General features: G+C 40.3%; 1 protein-coding gene across 3 annotated transcripts in view; it reads right to left on the bottom strand.

Moving 5' to 3' along the window:
• Positions 1-26,395, bottom strand: part of EXOC6 (exocyst complex component 6) — a 168,754-nt gene that overhangs the window by 25,450 nt on the left and 116,909 nt on the right. For all 3 annotated transcript variants that reach the window (XM_004607362.2, XM_055119231.1, XM_055119232.1), the window contains one exon: positions 11,653-11,726. In XM_004607362.2, the coding sequence (XP_004607419.1) occupies positions 11,653-11,726 (74 nt within the window). The remainder of the gene's footprint in view (positions 1-11,652; positions 11,727-26,395) is intronic.

A 26,395-nucleotide genomic window follows, 5' to 3' on the forward strand; every position in this document is an offset into this window, starting at 1 on the left:
TTGTTTTTCCTGACTCTAATCTTGTCCCTTTTCAACCTTTTCTCCTCGCAGCAGCCAGAATAATCTTTTAAAAATATAAATCAGAGCAGACATTAACCTGATTTAAATCCTTGAATAGTTTCCCATCAGATTTAACACCCCAAACGTCTTAACAAGGTCTTCTAGGTCCTTCCTGATTGGGCTCTGATAATCTCCCCCCTTTCCCTGGCACTCTTCCTCCCTTGCTCACCACCAGACACGTTTATGCTTTCTTGCCCTTCCTCGACAGCACATTAGGACTTTGCGCTTGTTCTCTCCTATGCCAGGAAAGAGATTTCCCCAGATCTTCATTTCAGTTAGATAACTACTTATTGTCACCTCACTAAAGAGGCTGTTTCCCAGCCTGGGGACAAAACTCAAAGGGTTGGCGCCCAGGCTCTACTGCAGGATCCTTGTTCATGCCCCTCCAATCCAACCCTGGCATTATGGTCCATGCCCTCTCTTCCCCCAGTACTACTCTTCCGAGCACTTATGGGTATGTGGCAAACCCCACACACAAAGAAGTTCTTCCAATTTTACCTCGATACTTGATGACCCAAGGTTAAGTGGTCCAACTTACTCTCATTGAACCCAATTGAAATTCTTTCTGCCACCCTTGAAATGCTTCATGGGTTGTATATTTCTTTCCAGCAAAAGGAGATTATAAAGCAGAGATTTCAGGTACTCCCGACACTTAGAGCAGGTGTCTATAGCAGGTGCTCAAAGATTTTTGGAGTAAATGAAGAAATTACTGAAGTGGGGCAGCTCTTGATATGGTTCTATGCTGATAGCTTCCACGTTTTCCTAGAGGACTGGGGCCAGATAGCGGTGGTTAACTTATGAAAAACACCGAACCCTCTTCTCAGAAAAATGCACATTCAGACAAAATTTTATATAAACCTCCTAAAACCAGCTTATGGTCCTACGATTAGAATTCATGATGGAAAGTCTGATGAAAAGGCCTTTTTTGGTGTGTGCAATGCATCTGTTATAAGCAATTCATGCCTATGGTGTTGAAGGCTGAGGGGGCAAAATATCAATGGAAAGAAAATTTCCCAGGGGCAGAGAGAGTACAGCAGTTGACCTGGGTTCAATCTCTGTGCTACATATGGTCCCCTGAGCAGGAGTGATCCCTGAATAGAGAGCCAGGATTAAGCCCTGAGCACCACCAGGTGTTTTCGTGGGAGCACCCACCCCCACGAAAAAAAGAAAAAACATAATGACATATAGAGTTATGTCATACACAGATGCAAATCTGTCAAGTGAGTAGTAGATTATGGACTGTTTCTTCAAAACCTGTCTCAGACAGGGCCAGAGATAGTATAGGGGCTAAAGTGATTGCTTTGTATGCAGCCAACTGCAGTCTAATTCCTGGCGCTACATATGATCCCTGAGCACAGAACCAGGAGTAAACTCTGAGCACTACCTGGTGTATTCCAAAAACCAATAAATAAATATAAAAATGGCAGAGAGGGCTCTGGGCTAGAGAGATAGCAGGGCAACTTGCGTTGCACGTGGCCAGTCCTGGTTTGATCCCCAGCACCATATATATGGTCCCCAGAGCACTACCAGGAATCACCCCTGAACAAGCAGCTAGGAGAACTCCCTCAGCACCACCTAAAAAAGTGGCATAGACTAAGATGAACCCAACCAACTGCCACCTTGCAAGGGGCAAAGACTAGGGCTGGGGCTGTGGCTCATTGAAAGAGCAGATATCCTGCACCTGTGATGCCCAAGACTTACCCTGCAAAATAAAACAAAATGAAAAAACACCACAGATTATACTCCCAACTGAAGAAGGCCATATTGAAAATGGAAAGGATACAATATGACAATCTGTAGGAATTAACAGTTTTTATAAGACAAAACAAAGTGGCCTCACATTCAAAATTGTTCATTAAGTCTCTTTTGGAAGCAAAGAATCCTCCTTGAATACCGTTTTTACTAAATTTATGAACAGGGTCACAAAGTAACTTTTAAAAATGTACTATTCGTTGGGGAGGGGGTGACACCCAGCATGTTCAGGGGTTTCTCCTGGCTCTGTGCTCTGTGGACCGTATGCAGCACTGGGATTTGAATTGGGGAGGACCACATGCAAGGCAAGTGCATTAACCCTTGTAGTACCTCTCTGAACCTAAAAAATGTATTCTTAGCAAAACTAAGACCAAAGAAGTGACATCAGAAGAAGTAATATATTTATGTGTATAACTCTTCCCTGGCCTCTAAGGAGGACTTGGTGTCAAACAAAACAGTCTAATTGAACAAAAATACAAAAATAGCGCTCTCTCTCTCTCTCTCTCTCTCTCTCTCTCTCTCTCATTTTTTTCCATTTATGTTGTGGGGCCATACCTGGCAGTTTCCAGGGATTATTCCTGGCTCTGTCCTCAGGGATCCCTCGTGGTGTATTTGGGGGACCATATGCAGTACTAGAGAGCAAACCTTGGTCAGCTGTGTGCAAGGCAAGCACTTTATTCACTATACTGTCTCTCTGGCCCCTCTTTTTATAACTGTAGGTATTCACAGCTAAGTTAATCTGTAAACTAAACTATGTAGAAACATTTCTGAGAAAAGGATCATTGAACTTTTCTCTTATAAATCATAGTTTTAGTATTACTAAACAGTACTACTATTTTTGCTTTAGGGTGGAGGACAGGGGTGTGCACACCTGAAGTGCGCAGGGCTTATTACTGGCTCTGAGTTCAGGGTTGTTTTTTTTTTGGTTGTTTTTTTTATGCTTTTGGGTCACACCCAGAGATGCACAGGGTTTATTCCTGGCTTTGCACTCAGATTTTACGCCTGGCGATGCTCGGGGAACCATATGGGAGCTGAGAATTGAATCTGGGTCAGTCACGTGCAAGACAAACGCCCTACCTGCTGTACTATCGTTCCAGCCCCCAGGGTTCATTCTTGATGGCACTCAGGAGACAACCAAGGGGTCAGGGATTGAACTCAGGATAGCCGCATAAAAGCTAGCACCCCGTCCATTGTACTCTCTCTGACCTCAGCAATAAAAATTTCTCTGCCGATGTTTTGGTTTTAAGGTTCAAATTTTGGCAAATACAAGATTTTCTATTTTATTGAAAGATGCAATTATCTTAAAAAAATCAATACTTCCTTTCTAATACTCGGAGATTCTTTACAAAATACAAAACTTAGCTTGATTTGTCTATTAGAATATTTTCTTTGCGTTTTCTCTCATCTCTTTTACAATATATGCTGGCATTAGGAAGGGATAAAAGTTATGAGTATATCCTTTATCTCCAAGTATGCACACAGTGGTTTTATAACAATAGACACTATGATTCACTGAAAATCTGACAACTGTTAGGATATGAATTCCCCATGAGCTGGTAATTTCCCACTAAATCTTTTCTTCACAAGCAATTCTGTGCTACCATTTCATGCTTCTTAAAAAACAAGTTATTCTGTATGACTGACTGGTTTGCTGCATCTAAGCACCATTAATCCTCTAGTAATTATCAACCTTTATTAAATGCATCTGAGTGGTTTTCTTAAAGGAAGTTCAACCAATTATTTTTTAATTTACTATTTTTCTTAATATCGTATTATTTTTATTCAAGTATTTAAGTTTTACGTAGCTACTGGTCAACTTATTTACATGCTATGATAACTGCTTTAACCAGAGAATTTTAGAAACCTATACATTAATATAATGCAACTGTGACCAAGGTAATTCAGTGTTTTTATTTTATTTATATTCAGTGTTTGGTTTACACCAGGCTGTGCTCAAGGATTACTCCTGGCTCTGCGTCAGAGATCACTCCTTGCAGGCTTAAGGGACCATATGGTGTACCAGGGATCGAACTTGGGTTGGCCTTGTACAAGGCAAGTACACTACCCACTGTACTATTTCTCCAGCCCCAGAAATTCAGTGTTTTAAAACTGTGTACCATATCATGCTAAAAGGACAGTAAGAGATTTTCTCTTTGGTGAAAAGATAGCACAGCGGGTAGGGCGTTTGCCTTGCACACGAACGACCCGGGTACAATTCCTCTCCCCCTCTCGGAGAGCTTGGCAAGCTACCGAGAGTATCTCACCTGCACAGTAGAGCCTGGCAAGCTACCTGTGGTGTATTCAATATGCCAAAAACAGTAACAAGTCTTGCAATAGAGGCGTTATTGGTGCCAGCTCGAGCAAATCGATGGACGACAGTGCTACTTATCACTCAAAGACGCTAAAAGCACTTTAATTTTGTCTTCTATCATCTTAATCAACTTCTAGTTTTGTGTAATCAATACATGTAACTCATATATATATATATATTCAGATTATATATGTATACATATGTATATATATTCAAGCCATTATCTTAAAAAAATCTGATGATCCCAAACTATTAAAGATTTCATTAAAAAATCTTTAGAAATGGGACCGGAGGGCTGGAGAGATTGTACAGCAAGTAGTGCACTTGTTTTGCATGCAGCCAACCCAGGTTCAATCCCCGGCACTCCATATGGTCCCCAGAGCCCTACCAGGTGTGATGCCTCAGCAGAGAGCCAGGAGTAAGCCCTAAAAAGCCCAGCCAGATGTAGTCCAAAACCAATTTTTTTTAAATTGGACTGAAGAAAATGTACAGGAGTAAGGTGCTTGCCTTGCTTGTGGTCCATCCCAGTTTGGTCCCCAACACCTCATACAGTGCCCCCCAGCAATGCCAAGAGTGACCTGAGAGCATTGTCAGGTATGGCCCAAAATTAACAAATGAAAAAAAGAAAACAAGTAAACAAACAATATTTTTTTAAAACATCATTTCCTAATGTGTGTTTCACAAAAAATAACCCAAGATGAGTAGGGGAAATCGAGCTACTAAAGAATTTTTTCAGTTCTTGCAATTCTAACGCATATGGGAGGTCTCTAATGAAGGGATTTGAGCATAAAGTATTTTTAAAAGATTTTTTTTCTCTTCTGGAGAAAACCAGTGTTCCTGGAAAATCACTTTGGAAAATGCTGCTCTAGGACGGTAATGCTAGATTAGCCAACATTCTTCAGGAGAGACCATTTCATTAGCTTTAAAACTACTTACCTGCATTATCATGCAACCTACCTACACTTTTTCATGTTGTCTAAGAGATTATCAAGATACAGTCAAATGTAGCAATGCTATCTTACCAGTTTAATTAATTTATCACAAAGTGACATGGGACCAGAGAAAGAATTTAATATTAGAATTAGTGAGCCATGGATGCTCAATCTGGTGTGAGACTTTTTGCTCAATAAGAAGCTATGAAAAGGAGAGATTTCTTTAAGTCTCCCATTAAATTGGCAACTTAAAAAAGAGTTTTGGTGATTAAAAATTCATCTTTATGGAGCCAGGTAGATAGCTTAAAGAGCTGGAGCATATGCCTGGCGTGCGCAGGGCTCTGTGCGCAATCTCTGGCACTAGCTTTACCAACTATAGCCCTGGTGACCGCCAGCACCAGTGGGGAGGACCTCCCCAAAATGAGTTGTAGATGGAAGATGGATTGATGGCTTAAAGCGCTGCCCTGAGAAGCATAAGGCTGTGAGTTCAAGCCCTTATGTTCCTGCATGTGCTGAGGGGATTCTAACAACCTCATTGCATGGGGACCCCAGTGAAGGGGCAAAAGTAAAAAAAGTAGGTGGTTCCATAAATAATCAGTGAGTATTATATAAAGTCTTATAAAAAGAGCAAAATTTTTTTGTGATACATAACCAGAAGAATTTTAAAATATTTATCTGAATTCAATTTGAAGGATCTTTAACAAAACAGACTTTGTAAAAGGAAACCGACACATATAGCAACATCAAAGTCTTTTATCAGATACTAAATTTCGTAACCAGGGATAGGAGGATGACGGGATTTTTTTTTGTATAAAAGTTAATGCATAAATAGCATACCTCAATGTATGACTCCCCAGGTTCTAGCCCCCTACCACATACATACACACAAAAACTACCTTTACAAATTTCTACACATAAATCATGTTCACACAGCACACTGAAAATTCACATAATGTAGTGAGTAACTGCTAATCCCCCCACACGGTCTGTAAGGGCAATGTGCTTTCAGATGTTGTTGAGATAACTGGCTTCCATTAGTAGGCACGTGATTGGCAGGACGCTAGTCTTTTCACTCACAGGTCAGCTATTTCCTTTTCTTAGAAGCGGGTAATTCTGATGATCCATCTTGGAGCTACAGCCTCTCACTGAATCCCAATTCTCTTGCCTTCAGCTTTGATATGGTTCTAACTTTCCTCTTGTATCAGCTCATACTTGTCATCAGCTCCTCTATTCAGAACAGCAAATATCAGGAGTTTGACCTCAGGGCAAAGTCCGGGTGGGCAGGTAAAACTTGACCACTGGACCTACTTCCTAATCTTTCATACCCAGCAATTCATGAAGCAGTATCAAATTCAAACTAAAAAACAGAAGCATGACCCCTTATAAGTAGTATGAAAAGGGCTCTTTTGCCTTTCTAAGTATACTTGAAAAGAACTGTCAACCATCCTATTAAGACAGAAATGGATCACAGACTAGGAAAAAAGAAGGAAAAGTGCCGAAACTCAACTGAAATGTAAATAAAAGTGTTAGCACTCTCTTTATGTTTGATGATATATTACTTCATATAAGAGTGTTAATGTTATAAAATCTCTTTTTAAAGACTGAAACATAAAAACAATATAGAAACATTAAGGTATTTTAATTTAAATAATCACTAACAGTTGACACAAAAAAACCTGCATTGCCTCATGTGAGACCATAATTTTCAAAGACTAATTTTAGTTTTAGCCAATTCTCATACTTGGCATTTGATCACTTTATGGTTTGTAAACTAACCTGAAAAGCAAATAAAAAAATAACATCCTATCAATTTATTATGTCCAGACCTCTGAAACCATAAAATTCAAGTTCTCACAGTGGTTCAGGTCTACATATAAGAATTAGTTGAACCTTCTTTCTCAAGAATACAAAAGTGCAAAAAAAGTATTTTTAGAGTACTCTTAAAATTTAGTAAATTAAAATTTAACATTATAGGAAAAAATTATTTTGAGCATCTCCTTTATTTTAGTTTTGGGATCCTACTCTGCAGTGTTCAGGGTTTGCTCCTGGCTCTATGCTCAGGGATCACTCCTGACAGGGCTTGGGAAGCCATCTGTGGTACAAAGGATCAAACCCAGATTGGCAACGCAGGAAAAACACTTGAGCCCCTTCCATACTAGAAAAATTAGGTCATCAATTTTTTTCTATCCACTAGTTACTACAGCAACACATTAATTACCATAATTGAAAACTGTGTTTTATGTTAGTTACTTCTATAAAAATCTTTTAATATATTTAACAATTCAAAATATTTCAAGTTTTTAATTACTTAGAAGTCTCTATTTTTTAAATTTTTAAATTTTTTATTTTTTGCTTTTTGGATCACACCCGGTGATGCTCAGGGGTTACTCCTGGCTCTTCACTCAGGAATCACTCCTGGCGGGGCTCAGGGGACCATATGGGATGCTGGGATTCGAACCGGGTTGGCCAAGTGCAAGGCAAATGCCCTACCCGCTGTGCTATTGCTCCAGCCTCTAAAAGTCTCTTTTTAAAGATTACGTGGGCTGAAGAAATAGTACAGCAGGTAAGGTGCTTGTATTGCATGCAAGCATAAAAGCTTTGATCTCTGGAGACACACACAAAAAAAAATCTCTGGAGACACATATGGTCCTCCAGGTCCTGCCACGAGTTACTGAATGTAGAGCCAGGAGTAATCCCTGAACACTGCTAGTTATGCCCCCAAAATCAAAGCAAACAAAAAAGACTGAAGATGCTTCCTAAAATTCATAACTGCTTCTCAATAGCACTTCAGGAAGTGCTTGGAAAGACGCCTCTTCGCTGTCAAATGAATACTGTCTTTTTTTTTCCTAAAACATTTATTTCTGACAGATAAATTCCTGAATACTGTCTTTGAAGGAAGAAAGAAACTGGCATCAGAACTTAATCTGCACTGAATTATGTACCCAGCTGCACAAATCAAGGAACAAAATCTTTATCTAATTTCTCCTCCCATCCCTTTCTGTCTTATAGCTGAGATAACATAGCTCCAACAGTGTTTACATTTGTGCTAATGGTATGCATTTTTACTACCCCCCCACCACCAAGTGCCCAAACTCCCCTCCTCTCTCCTAGTATCACTCTTAGTTCACCCCTTCCTCGAACCCTTTAATTTACCAATAATTTCATAAAGTATATGGTACTACTCAGTGTCCTGCAATAAGATTACAAACTAGTTAACCATACAAATTCAAACAAAACAGAAACTGCTATATTTAAAATTTTACAAATTGTAGATCTTTCTTGGTTTATGATGAAACTATTTTGTTTTGTTTTTGTTTTTTTATTTTTTTAAAAAAAACTTTTGTGGGGCCGAAGCAATAGTAGAGCAGGTAGGGTGTTTCCCTTGCAAGCAGCTGACCCGGCATTGATCCCCGGCATCCCAAGCACTGCCAGGAGTAATTCCTGAGTTCAGAACCAGGAGTAACCCCTGAGAATTGCTGGGTATGACCCCCAAAAGCAAAAAAACAAAACACAAAACAACTTTGTTTTTATAGTGAGGTATAGTGTTTGGGCTATTCCTGGCACTGCAAAGGGGCAACTCTTAGCTCTGTGCTCAGGGGTAATTTCTGGTGGTACTCAGGGGATCACGCACATCACAGGGGATCAAATAGGTCAGAACATGCAAAGCAAGTACCTTAATCCCCAAACTATCTCTCAGACCCAAAACTGCTTTTTATAAACAGGATATATATATGTATATATATATGTGTGTATATATATATGTATATATATACATATATATCTATCTTTTTTTTGAGGGGAAGTAGTCTGGGTTTTTGAGCCACATCCAGTGATGCTCAGGGTTATTCCTGACCCTGTGCTGAGGGGTCATTAATAAACCCATTATTAAGCTGATAAGGAAAAAACACATCAAAATGTACTCAGTTCACCTCAAAACTTAGCCTGACCTATCTCTAGCAAGCGTGGTTGGGAGAAAATTATCTAACATAAAACTTACATTGCATATAAAATATTCTTTTTTATTTTTTCCTTTTTTGGGTCACACCTGGCGATGCACAGGGGTTATTCCTGGCTCATGCACTCAGGAATTACTCCTGGCAGTACTCAGGGGACCATATGGGATGCTGGGAATTGAACCCGGGTCGGCCGAGTGCAAGGCAAACGCCCTATCCGCTGTGCTATCGCTCCAGCCCTGCATAAAAAATATTCTTGCAATCCACTGAATACTGGAAGTAAGAAGACACCTGTAGGGCATTAGTACCGGCTGTTTCCCCTGTGACCACAGGCTGACCTGTACCTGTGATTCGCTGTTGCTGCCTATTCTCTTGAGCAAGGATCACACTGCAGAGTACTAAACCCAAAATAGATCACAATTCAAAAAATAAAATATGGTTTCTATAGAATGCATACCATACATCTGCACCACAGTCAAGCTGAAAAATCCTAAGCCAAAGCAATGTAATTCACGAACCATCTGTATTCATATATAATGGGAGCTAGCTTCAAATAATAATCTTTTCACCAAAGAATATACAGTCATGCCCCTTGCAATAGAAAAACTTAGTCTGGTAAATAGCCATTAACTGAAAAATGAATATACAGCTAAACTTATTTCCAACTTGTGAAAGGTTTCAGCATGTATGTGTGTATGTGTGTGAGAGAGAGAGAGAAAGAGAGAGAGAGAGAGAGAGAGAGAGAGAGAGAGAGAGAGAGAGAGAGAGAGAGAGAGAGACATCATCTCGTTCAGGGCTGCAACACAGAGATTTCTAAGGGAAAGGAATCTACCTTTAATAGAAAGACTGTCTTCATAAACTGGAAACGCAAAGCAGAATTTCCCCTTTTTTTTTTCTTTTCCAATTTACTAAAGCATACCAAACAGTTTATCTAAGAAAGTGATTCTTTACTTTTTTGGCATAATATATGATCACTGATTACAAACAAATGAAAAACAAATATATTCTTTATGTTCACCACTTTGTTGGCAAAAGTTGGGGACTGAAATGGCATTCTTAGTGTTTTCCTTATAAAAAAACCTGAAGATATGCCATTGTTTTCATCTGACATATCTGACATTTTCATCATTCATTCTAAATTCTCCTAAACCGGGAATATCTTTGCTTTCCTGAGTCCTATAAGGATGAAAGTATCTCTGTTATTTTTGTATCTATTTAAAACACATCTCCCTTCCCTAAATAATCAGTAAACAAAAAGTTCACAAATACATTTTGAAAATAGGGCTGGAATTAGAGTACGAACAGCTCAGTCTCAAACATTTTACTAAAGTCAGACTCCGTAGCTACTCAAATTGGTCCTGCTCCAAACATCATGGTGGCACAATCTGTTTGGGCCACCAGTGAACCCCATGCACAGTTACCTCCAACCTGCAAAAGGATGAGACTATCAACACACCAGCATCATGTTTCAGTTTCACTTCCATTTGTTTCTGCCTGCCACGGGCAGCAGTCCCTCCTGTTATCAAATCAAACACTCCAGAACTCTCTAACTGGGATCTACCCTCCTCCACACTCTAGTGCCTCCCTGCTTTATTAAGCTTCCTAATCCTAGCATTAAGAAAGAAAAAGAAAAGGAAGGGGAAAGAGAAAGACTAAGAAGAAAGATCCTGGAGGTGATGAAAAAAGGAAATAGAAAAAAATGACAATATAGATATCAATAATAAAATGAATAAAAGAGATAAAAAAATTGTATCTGTCCCTTCATTAAAATTATGTGACCACTTGGGGCCAGAGCGATAGAACAGAGGGTCGGGTGTTTGCCTTTGCACATGGCTGACCCCAGGTTCTATATCCCGGCATCCCATGTGGTCCCCCTAGTACCCCCAGGAGTAATTTCTGAATCCAGAGCCAGGAGTAACCCTAAGCATCACCGAGTAACCCAAAAAGCCAATAAATAAATAAGTCATTGTCACTGTCATCCCGTTGCTCATCAATTTGTTCCAGCAGGCACCAGTAACATCTCTCATTGAGAGACTATAAATAATTAAAATTTTTAAAAAAAGAATTATGTGACCAGATGACAAGTATGTCAATATATAATTACCATCTTAAAATTAGTTTTATTATTTTTAAGAGAGGCATACAGAACACTAGCAAATAGGGATTCCCCTTTAGACTGTAAGTTAGATTTAACTTGATACTAATATTGTACTGCTAAATTTCTTACCACTAATGCTGTGCTAATACCACTAATACTAAATTTATAAAGTAATAACTAATTTATAAATTAGCAGTATAGTATGATTATAAATTTAGAAGTATAAGACTAAACTACTAAAATTATAATTTTTATACTATGATCATGATATCATTAAGAAATGACTTAAACTTCAAGTTTCATTAAGCCAAAGCGTAAAGTTATTATTGACTTGTGTGCTTAGCAAGTAATGATTAAGTTAAATATTCACTGATGAGAATATTGCATGAAGTTGAAATACTAAATGAACATAAGGGCCAAACACATAGTTGTCAAAGAAGCATTTAGTGAAGAAAAACTATATCAAGACAAACAAGTATATCTGCAGCATCAGAAAAAGACAAGAGAGAGAAAGCAATAAATGAGAAGTGTATTATTACATCTTACTTGTCTGAGGTCAATGAATGCTAGTTGCAGGGTATCGCCCTGGAATCCTGGCACAGGCTCGGAGCTGGCAAACACTAAAGGGAAACAAAGAAGGAAAACATAATTACAAACTATACAAGAGATTACTTATTTAATTAATTTCTACTCATGATAAACTTATTAAATTTGTACATAACCATTTCAAACAAAGACTATTTATAGCCTTCAATTTCCACTACTCTCCACACCCGATACCACAAATATTTTAATAATTTTAAACTTATAATCTGCCATTTAATCACTGTAATCCTTAATTACAATACCCTTAGGTTGGTTATCCTACCATAAAATTCAGCAGTAGTCATATACTTCAATCAAGAAATTTTCTCTTTTCTGCCTTAGGTAAACAGTTACAGGAGCTTTTTGAAATGATACCAGTTCCATGGCTGTCAGCATATCTAAGACATTTGCTTTACAGAATATGCTCTATTAAATTTCAACCTCTAGTTAAAACAATACAGACAGACACACAGGAAGTCGTATTTCCATGAAGACAACAAGTAAAGCAGCAGGTTCGAAGTAGCAAAATGCAGAGGGTGGAACAGCAGTATTTTATTTCTGTTTTTTTTTTTTCATAAAGGAATCCAAGATCTTTAAAAACTAAAATATGCCTTAAGGAAAGATTGAAAAATACATCTCAAAACCCTTTTTGTACTTAGATATTTTTAAATACTAAAAACAACAAAGCTCGGTACAATGAAAACAATCCCATTATTAGTCATCTTGAAGACAGATCCGGAGGAAAAACCTACTATTTCACACACATATTTCTCTGAGTAAGAATACCTGCAACCATTCTCCGTCCCCACTGGTATCTCAGTTTCCTATAGTTCATTCTAGATTTTTCCATTTGTGAATTTCCTGGGCCAGTATTTTAGAAGCCATTTAATTTTCCACCTTCCATATGTAGGCTAAAGAGCTCTATGACGGACTCTCAGGCTTTGCTGCTCAATGCTGATTCCCTCCTTGAGCTGTTTTGCTCCACACCCAGCATTGCTCAGGGGTTCCTCCTGGTTCTGTGCTCAGGGATCACTCCTGGTGGCTCTGGGAGCAGATGAGAAGCCCGGGATTAAACTCAGGTTGGCCTCATGCTAGTACACAAGTGCTCCAATCTCCCCTTGAGCTTTCTAAGTTTTTTTACTGTTTCTCTTTGCTCTTCCGTGTGCTGAGGCTTTCCTTCAGTTGAGGTAAAACCTGAACAGCGCTGTCCCTGTTGTGGTTAGGGTTACATTAGGGCAGGGGCCTTGCCTTAAGACTTCTGACTTGAGGGGCTAGAGCGATAGTACAGTGGGGAGGGCGTTTGCCTTGCATGCGACCAACCCGGGTTTGATTTCCAGCATCCCATATGGTTCCCTGAGCACGTCTAGAAATAATTCCTGAGAGGATGAGCCAGGAGTAAACCCTGAGCATTGCAGGGTGTGACCCAAAAAAAGCAAAAAAAAAGAACAACTTGAACTGAACCAAGCCAAGAACCTGGTGTTAGGAGGTGGTTTGGGAGCAGGGCACCTTTAGGCAGATTCTAGACCCCCAGGTACCTGAGCTCAGGGGAGAATGAACAGCCACTTTTCAGATCCTGCTCACATTGGCGTAGCTGGGACTTGGGAAGACTTTGTATTTTGGTGTTAACTCGGTGCCATGCATCCCAATTAGAATGCTCTCATCCAGTCCTTTAGACAGACGGGACTTAGTTTGGATCATTTCATTAACAAAGGCTTATTCGGCTCTGACTGAACAGTAGTAGAGTAGATCTTCGGATCTGTCTGATTAAAGAGGCCACGGAACCACTTCCTATTTCAGTACAAGGGTTTTCCCCATCCATGAATCTGCATTGGAGGTTTGAAGTTAAATGGAGGTTGGAGGTGAGCTGCTGTTTCTGCTTCATCACTGCAGCCCCTCTGTTATTTGGGGCAAGATGAGGACTTCTTCAGGCAACCTTCCTTCGTGAAAGGTGATTTATCCAGAAGTTGATTTATTAATAGAGGAACAGACAAACAGCCCTACCACAATATGGGTTGCAGATGTTTGGCCCACTGTTGCATGCTCTCTTGGCCTGCCTCCGTGGCCTTCCTGCAAAGTGGCCTTTTTAGTTAGAGCAGCCTTTTTAGTTTCCCCTTAGAGGGAGGGATACTTTAATTCATTTATTGCAAACTAGTACTATAACTTGTTAAGATCCTGGGCTTGTTAGTTTTGGTAGGTCTTTTTCTCTTTGTACTGTTTGAGAGAGCTAATGCTGAATATGGACTGGAGCCATAGCACAGCGGGTAGGGCGTTAGCCTTGCATGCGGCCGACCCGGGTTTGATTCCTCTGTCCCTCTCAAAGAGCCCGACAAGCTACGTAGAATATCCCACCCGCACAGCAGAGCCTGGCAAGCTACACGTGGTATATTCGATATGCCAAAAACAGTAACAACAAGTCTCAACAATGAAGATGTTACTGGTGGCCGCTAGAGTAAATCGATGAACAATGGGACGACAGTGCTACAGTGTAGTGCTACATAATATAGGGAGAAATAAAAAAATGAAATCTATACTGTGTATTGTATGTGAAATAAAGTTTAGAAAGACTCAGAATCAACAATTAAAGTAATAAAATGTGGAAAATTACCTGACATTGGAGAGAATGAAAGGTTTATTAAGTTTTAATTTATTTCTTCCTTCCTTCCTTCCTTCCTTCCTTTCTTTCTTTCTTTCTTTCTTTCTTTCTTTCTTTCTTTCTTTCTTTCTTTCTTTCTTTCTTTCTTTCTTTCCTTCTTCCTCTCTCTCTTTCTTTCTTCTTCTTTTGGTCTTTGGGCCACACCTGGCAGTGCTCCAGGCTTTCCCCTGACTCTGTGCTTAGGGATCACTCCTTGGAGGCTCTGGGTACCAAATGGGGTACCTGGCATTGAACTTGGTCAACTGTGTGCAAGGCAAGTGTCTTATTCACTGTACTCTCTCTGACTGCCCCCCTCCTAGAATGAAGAATTTAAACTAAAATTTTGCTACTATTGTTTTTAAAATAATGAGAATCTTAAGCATTTTTGGTGGAATTTTAAAATGGCATCACAGCACTTGTCTCTTTTTTTTCTTTTAGAATAATGTTACTTAAACTTTCTTATTTTTCCAGATCACTATTTTTTTGTTTGTTTTGTTTTAGGGCCACATCCAGCTGTTCTCAGGGCTAATTCCTGACTCTGTCTGTGTTCAGGGAACACTCCTGGGGGCTCAGGGAACTATATGGGGTGCCCAGAGTTGAATCCAGGTGAGCCACATGCAAGGCAAGTGCCTGCCCACTGTATTATCGCTCCAGGCCCCAGATCACAATCAAGAACATTATTCCATTAAGAATCTCTAGAGCTACTATGGTATTGGTCATTATACTGTACACAGTTAAAATACTATGTAAATTTGAGTTTGCATGTCGACTCTTGATACTTTTATGCCTTCTCTCTTGCAGATTAACAAAATCTTTTTTTTTTCCTTTTTGGGTCACACCCGGCGACGCTCAGGGGTTTCTCCTGGCTCTGCACTCAGGAATCACTCTTGGCGGTGCTTGGGGGACCAACCGTATGGGATGCTGGGAATTGAACCTGGGTCGGCCGCATGCAAGGCAAACACCCTACCCACTGTGCTATCGCTCCAGCCCCCAGATTAACAAAATCTTACTCCTTATTTTCTCACTCATATTGACACTACTTTTATTTTATTTATTTTTTAAGAAGTTTTATTGGATCACTGTGAGATACAGTTACACACTTGCATGATTGCATTTCAGTCAAACAATGCTTGAGCACTCATCCCTCCACTAGTGCACATTTTCCACCCGCCACCTGACCCCACCCCCACCCCACTCCCTGCCTCTGTGGCAGGTACAATCCGTTTTACTCTCTTTCTAATTTGGGGCATTATGATTTGCAATACAGATACTAAGAGGTCATCGTTGACACTATTTTTAATCTTCTTGAGCTGGTAAGTCAGTTAATCAATGGTCATAATTGTGTATAAAGTAAGAATAAATACACTCTATAAAAGAGTCTGACACAAATCGGGTTAATGGACTAATACTTGCTTCTGAGTATTTATGTCTTCTGAGCAAAAGAACCATTTGGTTACTATATCCCCCCTTTTTCATGATTCTCAAGTAATTAAGGCTTAAGAACCTTAAGCTTGATGACTGGAAAACTAAAAATTCTCTTCTGGAAAACTATAAATCTACAGGCATATCACGCCAGCCTTTCCATTACTGACAATAATTTACCTGAATCACTCTCTTTTTATACAATGAACAGTGGCACACACTTTCACTTTCGTACTGAGCAACCCCATTTTCCCCAAGCATGTCACAGATAAATGAGTGACTGTCGATCTTTAGTCCCAATCTGAAAATGAATTAATCAGATTTTAATTGAAAAATCATAAGCAAAATTATAATAGTTATTACTGATTTTTTATTTCAAGTACTACATCTCCCAGAATATTTCTGCGCTTTAGTAACCTATCATTTTCTCTTCTCCCTCACTTCTTGTTTTAAGATACTTTATTTGGAATAACATAGTATGAGAATAAGTACCCAAGGACAGTAGAAACAAGGGCTAGGAGGACTGTTCCACAGTTGGAAGCCTGCCTCATGGGCCGGGGAGAAGGCAGTTGGGACAGAGAAGAAATCACTAAGTCAATGATGATTGGAGGGATTGCTCGGGATGGAAGTTGTGTGCTGAAAATAGATGAAGGACCAAACATGATGACCTTTCAGTGTCTGTATTACAAACCATAATGGCCAAAAGTAGAGAGAGAGTTAAAAGGAAAGTGCTTGCCATAGAGACAAGGGGTGGGGTGGGGGTAGCGGGAGGGATATTGGGGACATTAGTGGTGGAAAATGTGCACTGGTTGAGGGATGGAGCTTTGTAACTGTATTTCATGGTGATTCAATTAAAAAAAAAAGATACTTTATTTGGGGCCAGAGAAATAGTTCTCCAGGGGCTGAATGCATAGAGCTGGAGTAGCCCCACTGCACTACTAAGTGCGCCCCATGTTTTCCCCCCAAAAGGGTATTACAGGATCACTGCTTGGCATTATACCAAGAGTTTAGGCTATTCTACGACCATAATAGTCCCAATCAATAGTGTCATTTATCATAAATTTATGTAGTACTTTATAGTTTACAAAGCACTTTCTCACACACTCTCTGCCTTGATCATCACAATAATTTATTTCAGTAGACTGGGGCTGTGGATGATATAGCACAATCTTGCATCTAGAAGAGACAACCCCTTTGAAATGCCTCTGATAGTCTTATACAGGCTTTTAAGCGTCATCAGTCCTTTATTTTTAGAGTAGAAAAGTTCAATCTGAAGTGAGTTTCCCAGGATCACACAGCAAATTCTGACCTGGCATTTAATCAATGGATCTAGTATTTGATCAAGCATTCAGACATTTTTTTTTTTTTTATCCATTCTCTCCCAGGAACCTAAAAGTGAAACAGTAATTCACAGCTCTCAGGATTTTTTTCTCAAATGTTTTTCTGGCATAGGAAACTACACAGCAATCTGATCATTATCTGGTACAGAGAACATAGGTAACTATATTAGTAGATTTTGTCAACAGCTTCCTATTGTTTTTTCCTTTATTTCTTTAAAACTCAAATGCATTCTGTCTTTTTGCTTCTACCTTCTAAAGGATCTCAAGTCTGAATCTGACTCTAGTTCAAGATCTCATCATTTCCTACTTGGATAAGAAACACACTCTCATCTGCTCTCCCGCTTCTGCCCAGCTTCTCCATCTACTTCAAGTGTGATTTGTGCTACTTCATAGCACACAACATCAGTCAATGGTTCTCCATCACCATAACAAGGACAAAAGCCCTTTATAATCTGTTCTTTCATATCCCTCCTACTCTTCTAGAGGCAATGCTTTCCATACCAAAGTACTTTCACTTCCTTAGATTTGCTGGGTCTTTTTCCTTAGTACCGTTGATCCTTGTGCCTGGAGCATTCTCCCTCTTCCATTCCATGATACAGCTCTAGCTAATCCTTTCATTCAATCATCATCTTCTGAGGAAGGCTTCCATTCCCCTGGAGGCTGGTGGAGGTCCAAGATCTGTGCTATAACTAATTTCCTAACTCTATCATTCATTTTGCTGTCTTGTTATCTTTCTGTTCAGGTCCCTCCTGCCCCACCTTGATCTCTCTGAGGGAATATACTTCATTTCTATAGCCCTACTGGGTGTAGTAGTGCTCTCAACCCAGCAGTGCCGGGGGATACCAGGACCACCCTGAAGGCTCTCAGAGGTCACCAAGGCCATGGCAGGGTGCCAGGGAACAAATTCAAGAGTCCTGCACATGCTAGTCATGTACTTTACCATTTTGTGCATAACCCCCCCCCCCATTTTATATTTTGTCACAGCTTGGGGGCCATTCCTACTGTGCACAAGGTTTACTTCTGGTTCTCTTCTCAGGAATCACCCTTGGTAGAGCTCAAGGGCCACATGTGGTGCTGAGGATCAAACCTGGGGTTGCTATGTGCAAGGCAAGTGCCTTACCCACTGTACTACCTCTCGTCCCCAGCTTCCCCTAATCTTTTTTCTACTAAGAAAATATTCCCTTCCCATCCTCAAGATCTGTAATACATTTGTACAGTTTGGTTCAGGGGTCAAGCAGACAGACAGGAAGTCAGGCTGTAAGTATTTATCCTGATATGAAAATAGAGCAGAATTTCCTGCTCCCGTGCTAGGCTTTCATTGGGGCCCCCTTGGAGGTGGGCGGTTGAGTTTCCCTCCCTGCCCCAAGCAGAGCCCTGGCAGCTGAAAACCTCCAGAACCCAGCCACAGCCATGCTCAAGGCCACTTTCCACATACTCGGATGAGCCTCACACATAAGGAACCGACAGAGGAACCCAGGCATGCGGGACCCATGGCTGAGATCTCCAAGCCTGCTCAGATCAGGACTGGGCCTCCTCCACCCAGATCCCCTGTTTTCCAGTAGCCTGGCAGTCACACCCACAAACTGGCCCTGGTGCCGTGTAATCCCATCAACGGCTGAGATCCAGAGACTATAAAACAAAGCTCCCCGGAAGAGAACGATGCAGAATCTCGCACGGCAGAGCCCGGCAAGCTACCCGTGGCATATTCGATATGCCCAAAAGAGTAACAATAACGGGCCTCATTCCCCTGACCCTGAACGTGACAGGGAGGAATAAAGACGTTATTGGAACCCACTCAAGCAGATCGATGAGCAACAGGATGACAGTGATACAATGATGAAAATAGAAAACCTTCCCAGAAATTAAAGGGTCAAGGCTTAAGACTGCAACAGAGATGACAAGGAAGGGCATATAAAATGTACTGATTTTGTAATTATACAAATGAGCATTAATATCCATAGTATGCATATTGAAGGCATTATTTCTTATAATTCTATTTCTGGCTAGATCTACATACTTGAAGTAATTAGCTGAGACTCTTAGTTTGGCTAGGCAAATCAAGTCTCCTAAGTGGGCCAGACGAGCCATCAGAAGGGATGATTAAGAGCACCATCTAGTGGTGAATAGCTGGGCTGAATAGCTCAAGCCTGCGAGTTGGAATGAAAATCACTGGTTTCTAGACTTCTGTTACTTGTGGCTGGCAGCAGTGAAATGCAAGCCTCCAAGAACAATTGGCCCTCTATATTCCTCACTCCTCTTTCCTATAAACTTCCTATAAAGTCTTTCCCCTTTCTAGTCTTCCCTCTTTCTTGGAATTAAAGGGCAAAGTAGCATTAATCTGATAAATACCGTCAAAACCAGGCACAAATTCAGTTAAGCAAATAGCATTGCGATCTTTCTCATGCTACCCACAGAATTTTTTTCTTTTTTTGGGAGGTGGGGGGTGGTGGGACGAGGGGCCACACCCAGTAGTGTTCAGGACTTGCAACTGGCTCTGTGCCCTGGGATCACTTTTTTTTTTGATTTTTGGGTCACACCTGGCGATGCACAGGGGTTACTCCTGGCTCTACACTCAGGAATTACTCCTGGCAGTGCTCAGGGGACCATATGGGATGCTGGGAATCGAACCCGGGTTAGCCGCATGCAAGGCCAATGCCCTACCCATTGTGCTATCGCTCCAGCTCCCTTGGGATCACTCTTGATGGGGTTCAAGGAACTGTATGTGGTTCTGTGAACAAACCAGGATTGACTGTATGCAAAGCTAGTGCCATACTCACTGTACTATCTCTCTGACCCCTCACCCACATAATTTTCTTGGAATCCTTTTACTCTGGAATGGGCCTTTGGCAAGGCTAGAATTAGAAGCTTGTGGTACGATCAGAACCCCACTCCCAAATCCATAAAGATGTATCAATTTTTTTAGGTGAGTAAAATAAACAAAATTAAGTTTATTTTGTCTCTGGGTCACCTCTGGCAGTGCTCAGGGCTAACTCTTGGTTCTGTACTCAGGGATCACTCCTGGAAGTGTGTAGGGGACCCTATGTAGTGCTGGGGATCAAACCCAGGTAGGTGGCTATGAGCAAGGCAAGCAACTGCCTGCTTTACTATTGCTCTGTGTCCTGTCCTGCGCACCACAGCTCCGTACCATGACAGGGTTAAATCCTTAGTCAAAAAGGAAAAGTAGTAAGACTTCATATGTAAAGATTCACCTACTCTTCAGGAACTCAGCATTAAAAAAATGCTATACTCTTCAATATGCAACTTTTCTAATGGTCAGGGATAAAAGATATTAAACTCTCAGGAACTGACACTCACTTATTTGTGAAATCGATGTAGAACACATAAGAGAATATATTTACTTAATTTATACTTAATTGCTTAATTTATACTTTAAATAAATTTATATTTACTTAACTTAATGATATTAAAACACCTATTTTGGGTGCTTAAAATCCGATTGCTTTCTGCTTTGGAAATATACTGTATTTTGTTGGTAATATGAAGGATTTCTGAGTTAGCTTTATAGGAAAGAATGAGAACATTTGGATCGTCTTTATAGAGCTACTAGTGTAAGGTATCCACACTGTGGCACATTAGATGAAAGTATTTAATAAGTACAAAACAAAGTATGGACACAGATTTCGGAAACAGGCTTCACACTAAGCCTGTCAAACACGCCAACTAAGAAGCAATTTCTCTTGGACATACACAAAATCTATAAGGGGGCCAAAGGTTAAATACTGCTTTCAGAGAAGCTACATCTGCAATTCCATATGGATGCTTCCTTGATTCTACAGGTAAATAATTCTAATAGCAGTGTGGTTACAGTCAAGCTAACCAAAAATACCCAATTCAGAGGCTGGAGCGATAGCACAGCGGGTAGGGCGTTTGCCTTGCACGCGGCCGAACTGAGTTCGATTCCCAGCATCCCATATGGTCCCCTGAGCATTGCCAGGGGCGATTCCTGAGTGCAGAGCCAGGAGTAACCCTTGTGCACCACCAGGTGTGACCCAAAAAGCAAAAAAAAAAAAAAACCCAATTCATTCATGCATAAACCTTATCAATATTAAATTAGGTATGCTTTTTATTCCTTTTCACAGTACCATATAATATTATCTTATAGGAGCCAGAGTGATGGTACAGTGAGTAGGGCATTTGCTTTGCATGGGGCTGACCCAAGTTTGATCCCTGGCATTCCATATTGTCCCCAAAATCCCACCAGGAGTGATCCCTGAGTGTAGAGCCCAGGCATAAGCCCTGAGCACAGACACAATGGGCCTTAAAACAATAACAAAAATTACAGAATTGAATAATTATATTATCAGTGCACTTTTTAAATGATTTCATCCCCACTGAGCTTAAATCCAGAGAGATAGTAAGTGGCTAGAGCACTGACTACGTAGCTGGGTAGAGCATTTGTCTTGCATGTGGCTGACCCAGGTTCAATCCCCCACACCACTTATGATCCCCTGAACTCCACTAGGAACAATCCCTGAGCATAGAACTAAGAGTAGTCCTTGAGCAGCAATGAATGTGGTCCCCAAACCAACAGAAACCAAATACATGGAAAGAATCTTTATAGATGACCAATTATTTCTATATCAAGAAGTTAAATGGTCTTGAGTTAAAGTACAACAGTATGCAGAGAATTTAATATTTTTGACAACAAAAGTAGAACTCTAGGGACTGGAGCAATAGTACAGCGGGTAGGGCATTTGCCTTGCATGTGGCTGACCAGGGTTCGATTTGCAGCCCATATGGTCCCCCGAGCACCACCAGGAGTAATTCCTGAGCATCGCCAGGTGTGACCCAAAAAGAAAAAAAAAAGTAGAACTCTAGAAAACAAATGAAGATAAAGAGACTTACAGATTTATTAATTTAGTCATTTATTCAGTGAATATGGTACCACACAGCACTCTGCACACTGCCTATAGCACTGTCATCCCATTGTTCATCAATTTGCTTCAGCGGGCACCAGTAACGTCTCCATTGTGAGACTTGTTGTTACTGTTTTTGGCACATCAAATACGCCACGTGTAGCTTGCCAGGCTCTGCTGTGCGGGTGGGATACTCTCGGTAGCTTGCCAGGCTGTCCAAGAAGGATGGAGGAATTGAACCCGGGTCGGCCACGTGCAAGGCAAACGCCTTACCTGCTATGCTATTGCTCCAGCCCTACAATTATAAATTCTACACTGAAGTTAATTTAACTATCTCTTCTAGATAGGTGAAAGCTATTCTTCCCCCTCATCCTCACTGCTCTCCCTCTTCAGCATCCCCACCCTACTAGGAAGAGTCTCTCTGTCTTCTCCACTCTATCTCTCTCTGATTCTAAGCCTTTGAATCATATCATATGACATTTTATTCAATTATTAATTACTTATACTACTTCTTCTGAAATACTGGAATCCATCTACATCTCCCCATTTCCAACATGCAGCACCTCATAATTTCAGTTCAATATACACATACTCCTGGGTTCAATTCCTCTCAGAGAGCCTGGCAAGCTACCCATGGCGTATTCAATATGCCAAAAACGATAACAAGTCTCACAATGGAGATGTTACTGGTGCTCACTCAAACCAAACGATTAAGTGCAACAGTGCAGTGCTAAACACATGCCACAGTCAACTTTTCCTTGACAAGGATTTCAGCATGCCCTATATAGTCCAGATTAAAAGGCTTTAGGCCATACTTAGTAGTGCTCTCAGCACTTATGCCTGGCTCTGCACTCAGGAACACTCCTGGCGGGGCTCAGGGACCCTATGTACTGCCAGGTAACAAACCTGGGTCAGCTGTATACAAGGCAGACACCTTACCCACTGTACAACCTCTCTAGCCGCTTATTATAGTACTTTTGCCTATTCATTCCCTCTACTCAGAAGTTCCTTCCCTTCTTTTGATAAAATCTTTTTCTGGGGGGGGCTGGACAGATAGCACAAGCGGGTAGGGCATTTGCCTTGCACGAGGCCGACCCGGGTTCGATTCCCAGCATCCCATATGGTCCCCGAGCACCGCCGGGAGTAATTCTTGAGTGCATGAGCCAGGAGTAACCCCTGTGCATCACCGGGTGTGACCCCAAAAGCAAAATAAATAAAATAAAATCAAATAAAATCTTTGTTTTGTGGCTAGAGCCAGCAGTGCTCAGGGGCTACTCTTAGTTTTGTGCTCATGAATGACCTCTGGTAGTGATGGTAGATCCTATGTGGTACAGGGATTTGAATGAAGTCAGTGAGATGCAAGGAAATCCACCTTAATCCATCATATACCATCTCTCTGGTTCCAGTAAAACCTTACTCATCCTTTAAAATCAGCCCAGTTCAAACTTCACTTCTATTACACTTATTCTTAACTGCAAAACAGATAGTCACAATTGCTTCCTCTCTACAAATTACTTCTATAAGGAACCTATTATGTTCTGTTATACTCGCCTACATGTTTGTATCCTTTCAGCCAGACTGAAACCTTTGAAACTTGATTTATATTTTTATTTTAGAAGATAATCAGATAACAGGTAACATATTCTTACTGAAACACTTTAGTAAATGAATATTCTTATACATCAGTTGATTTAACATGGGGAAAAATTCAGTTATAGATGGAAACTTTAAGCCTAAGCCATATCAACTCATAAACAACTATCACAAGAAGTACCAGGGGAGGGGCTGGAGCGACAGCACAGCGGGTAGGGCGTTTGCCTTGCACGCGGCCAACCCAGGTTCAAATCCCAGCATCCCAAATGGTCCCTGAGCACCACAGGGGTAATTCCTGAGTGCAGAGCCAAGAGTAACCCCTGTGCATTGCCGGGTATGACCCAAAAAGCAAAAAGAAAAAAAAGAAATACCAGGGGAACGGGGAAAGGACACCAATTATTTCAATATTATTTGAAAAAACAAGTGTGTACATTATGAGGTGCTAATGCTTTCATCATCAGAAAAATAAAACAAAACAAAAATCAAAGTATACGGCCGAGGCTGTGAGAAACAGAATTCTTCTGGTATTTTATCTCCTCTACTTCAGCTAGATATGCAGCTTGTTTCCACCTGCAGACTGACAATCTGAAGTCTAGAAAATACATGTACAATGCTTCTACAAAAATAGTCACTGTCACTGATCCCGTTGCTCATCAGTTTGCTCAAGTGGCACCAGTAATGTCTCCATTGTGAGACTCGTTGTTACTGTTTTTGGCATATCAAATACGCCACAGGGAGCTTGCCAGGCTCTACCGTGCGGGCAAGATACTCTTGGTAGCTTGCTGGGCTCTCTGACAGGGGCGGAAGAATCAAACCGGGTCGGCCATATGCAAGGCAAACGCCCTACCCACTGCGCTATCGCTCCAGCCCAAGAAGGGAAAAATAAATATTTAGATTTATAAAAATTACTACTACTACTATTATTATTATTTGGACTGTTGGGTCACACCCAGTGATGTTCAAGGGTTACTCCTGGTTCTGCATTCAGGAATCACTGCTGGTTATGCTTGCGGGACCATATGCTTTATTTCTCTTCAGCCTCAAATGAAACATTTTAATCTAATAACTTATTGACAGGTAATTAGATTGATTCCATGGTTTGGCTATTGTGAATAAAGTGCTATGAATGTAAAAATATATACATACACATATGTATTTCTAAATTAGTCCAAATTAGTGTTTTCATATTCTTCAGATATATGCTGGGGACTGATACTTGCTGGGTCAAAATGAATTTACATTTTAATTATTATTATTTTTTATTTTAGGCCACAACTGGTGATGTTCAGGGGTTGTATCTGGCTCTGTGCTTCATGAATGACCCCTGGCTGTGCTGCTTAGGGGACCAAATATGGTACCAGGGATTGAACCCAGGTCAGTTGTATGCAAGGCAAGTACCTTATCTCCTATATTATCTCTCCAGCCACCGCTAAAGATTTTAAACTTGATTAAGTCCCATTTGTTCACTCTTGCTTTTGTTTCTTTTGCCAGTGGGGTTGAATACATACCTTTGAACATATACCTCTGATGTCAAGATTCTGGAGTGTAATACCCATGTTTTCTTATACATATTTTATGATTTGGGGTCTAATATTCAAAGCTTTAATCCATTTTCTAGTTAATTCTCCATGGTGTTAAACAGTGGTCTAGTTTCACTTTTTTTCCATATGGGAATCAGTTTTTCCAGCAACAACTGTTGAAGAGGCTTTCATATGTCCATTACATTGCCACAGATACTTCACTGTATATTAGATATTTATGTAAAACATTCTGCTTTCTGATCACACAAAATTAAAGGAAAATCTAATTCAGAATGAAAACTAGTCTTGACATTTACCTCAAATTGCTTAAAGTTCCTTGTTTGAAGCCTTTTTTGAGTTGCCTGGGATCTCATGGTCTTTAGTTCCTGACCCCTGCTCCCTGATTTCCTTGGATTTTGGGTGTCTTGCTAGCATAAAACAGGCTAGAAGGATTATGTTAATCCCAAAAACCAGTCACAGAATTTTAAATAATGGCTTCTGAGCCTCTTTAAGAGAAAGTAATTACTCTTGAGTCACTATGGGTTTATGAAGAATCAAAGTAGTATCATTTTCTTTTTTAAATGGGTAATTATACTGGTAGATGAGAAAAATTCAATGATCATTATTATCCCAGCAAGGCAGTTGAGAAATGCTCATAAGGAGCAAAATCTATGAATTACATTCAAGTATGAAATCACTACCTGGCTTTAAAAAAAAGTCTTAAAGAGACCTGTAAGATTCTGAATAATAAATTTAAGTCAATATTAAAGGAAGGTACATATAATGTGGTTCTCAGACTTTATAGTACATAAAAATCACCTGGAAGGTTGACTCAAAGAGAAATTGCCAGAACCTGTGCCCAGGGCTCGCAACTGAGTGGGTCTAGGAGAATTCAGATTTCTAATAAGTTTCTAAGTTACAGAGTTGCTGGTCATCTGGAGACCTTGTTTTGAAGATGAATGCTAAAGTACCCTATCTGAAATATAAATTATCAGATTTCATTCACGTCATTAATGACCAATTGTTAGCCTACCTAAAAAAGCATGATGACACATCTGAAGATACTAATTTTCTATATAAAAAGATCTCAATGGCTGAAAACAAACCTCAAAATTTAATAGGGGTAGTCTTAAAAACTCCTATAACAAACACCAATCATATAAGTATAAAAAAAACAGAGATTAGAAAAGAAAAAAAAACATGGGGCTGGAGCAATAGCACAGCGGGTTGGGCGTTTGCCTTGCACGAGGCCGACCTGGGTTCGATTTTCAGCATCCCATATGGTCCCCTGAGCACCACCAGGGGTGATTCCTGAGTGCA

Source organism: Sorex araneus, chromosome 11 (assembly GCF_027595985.1).
Source record: "Sorex araneus isolate mSorAra2 chromosome 11, mSorAra2.pri, whole genome shotgun sequence".
NCBI lineage: Eukaryota > Metazoa > Chordata > Mammalia > Eulipotyphla > Soricidae > Sorex > Sorex araneus.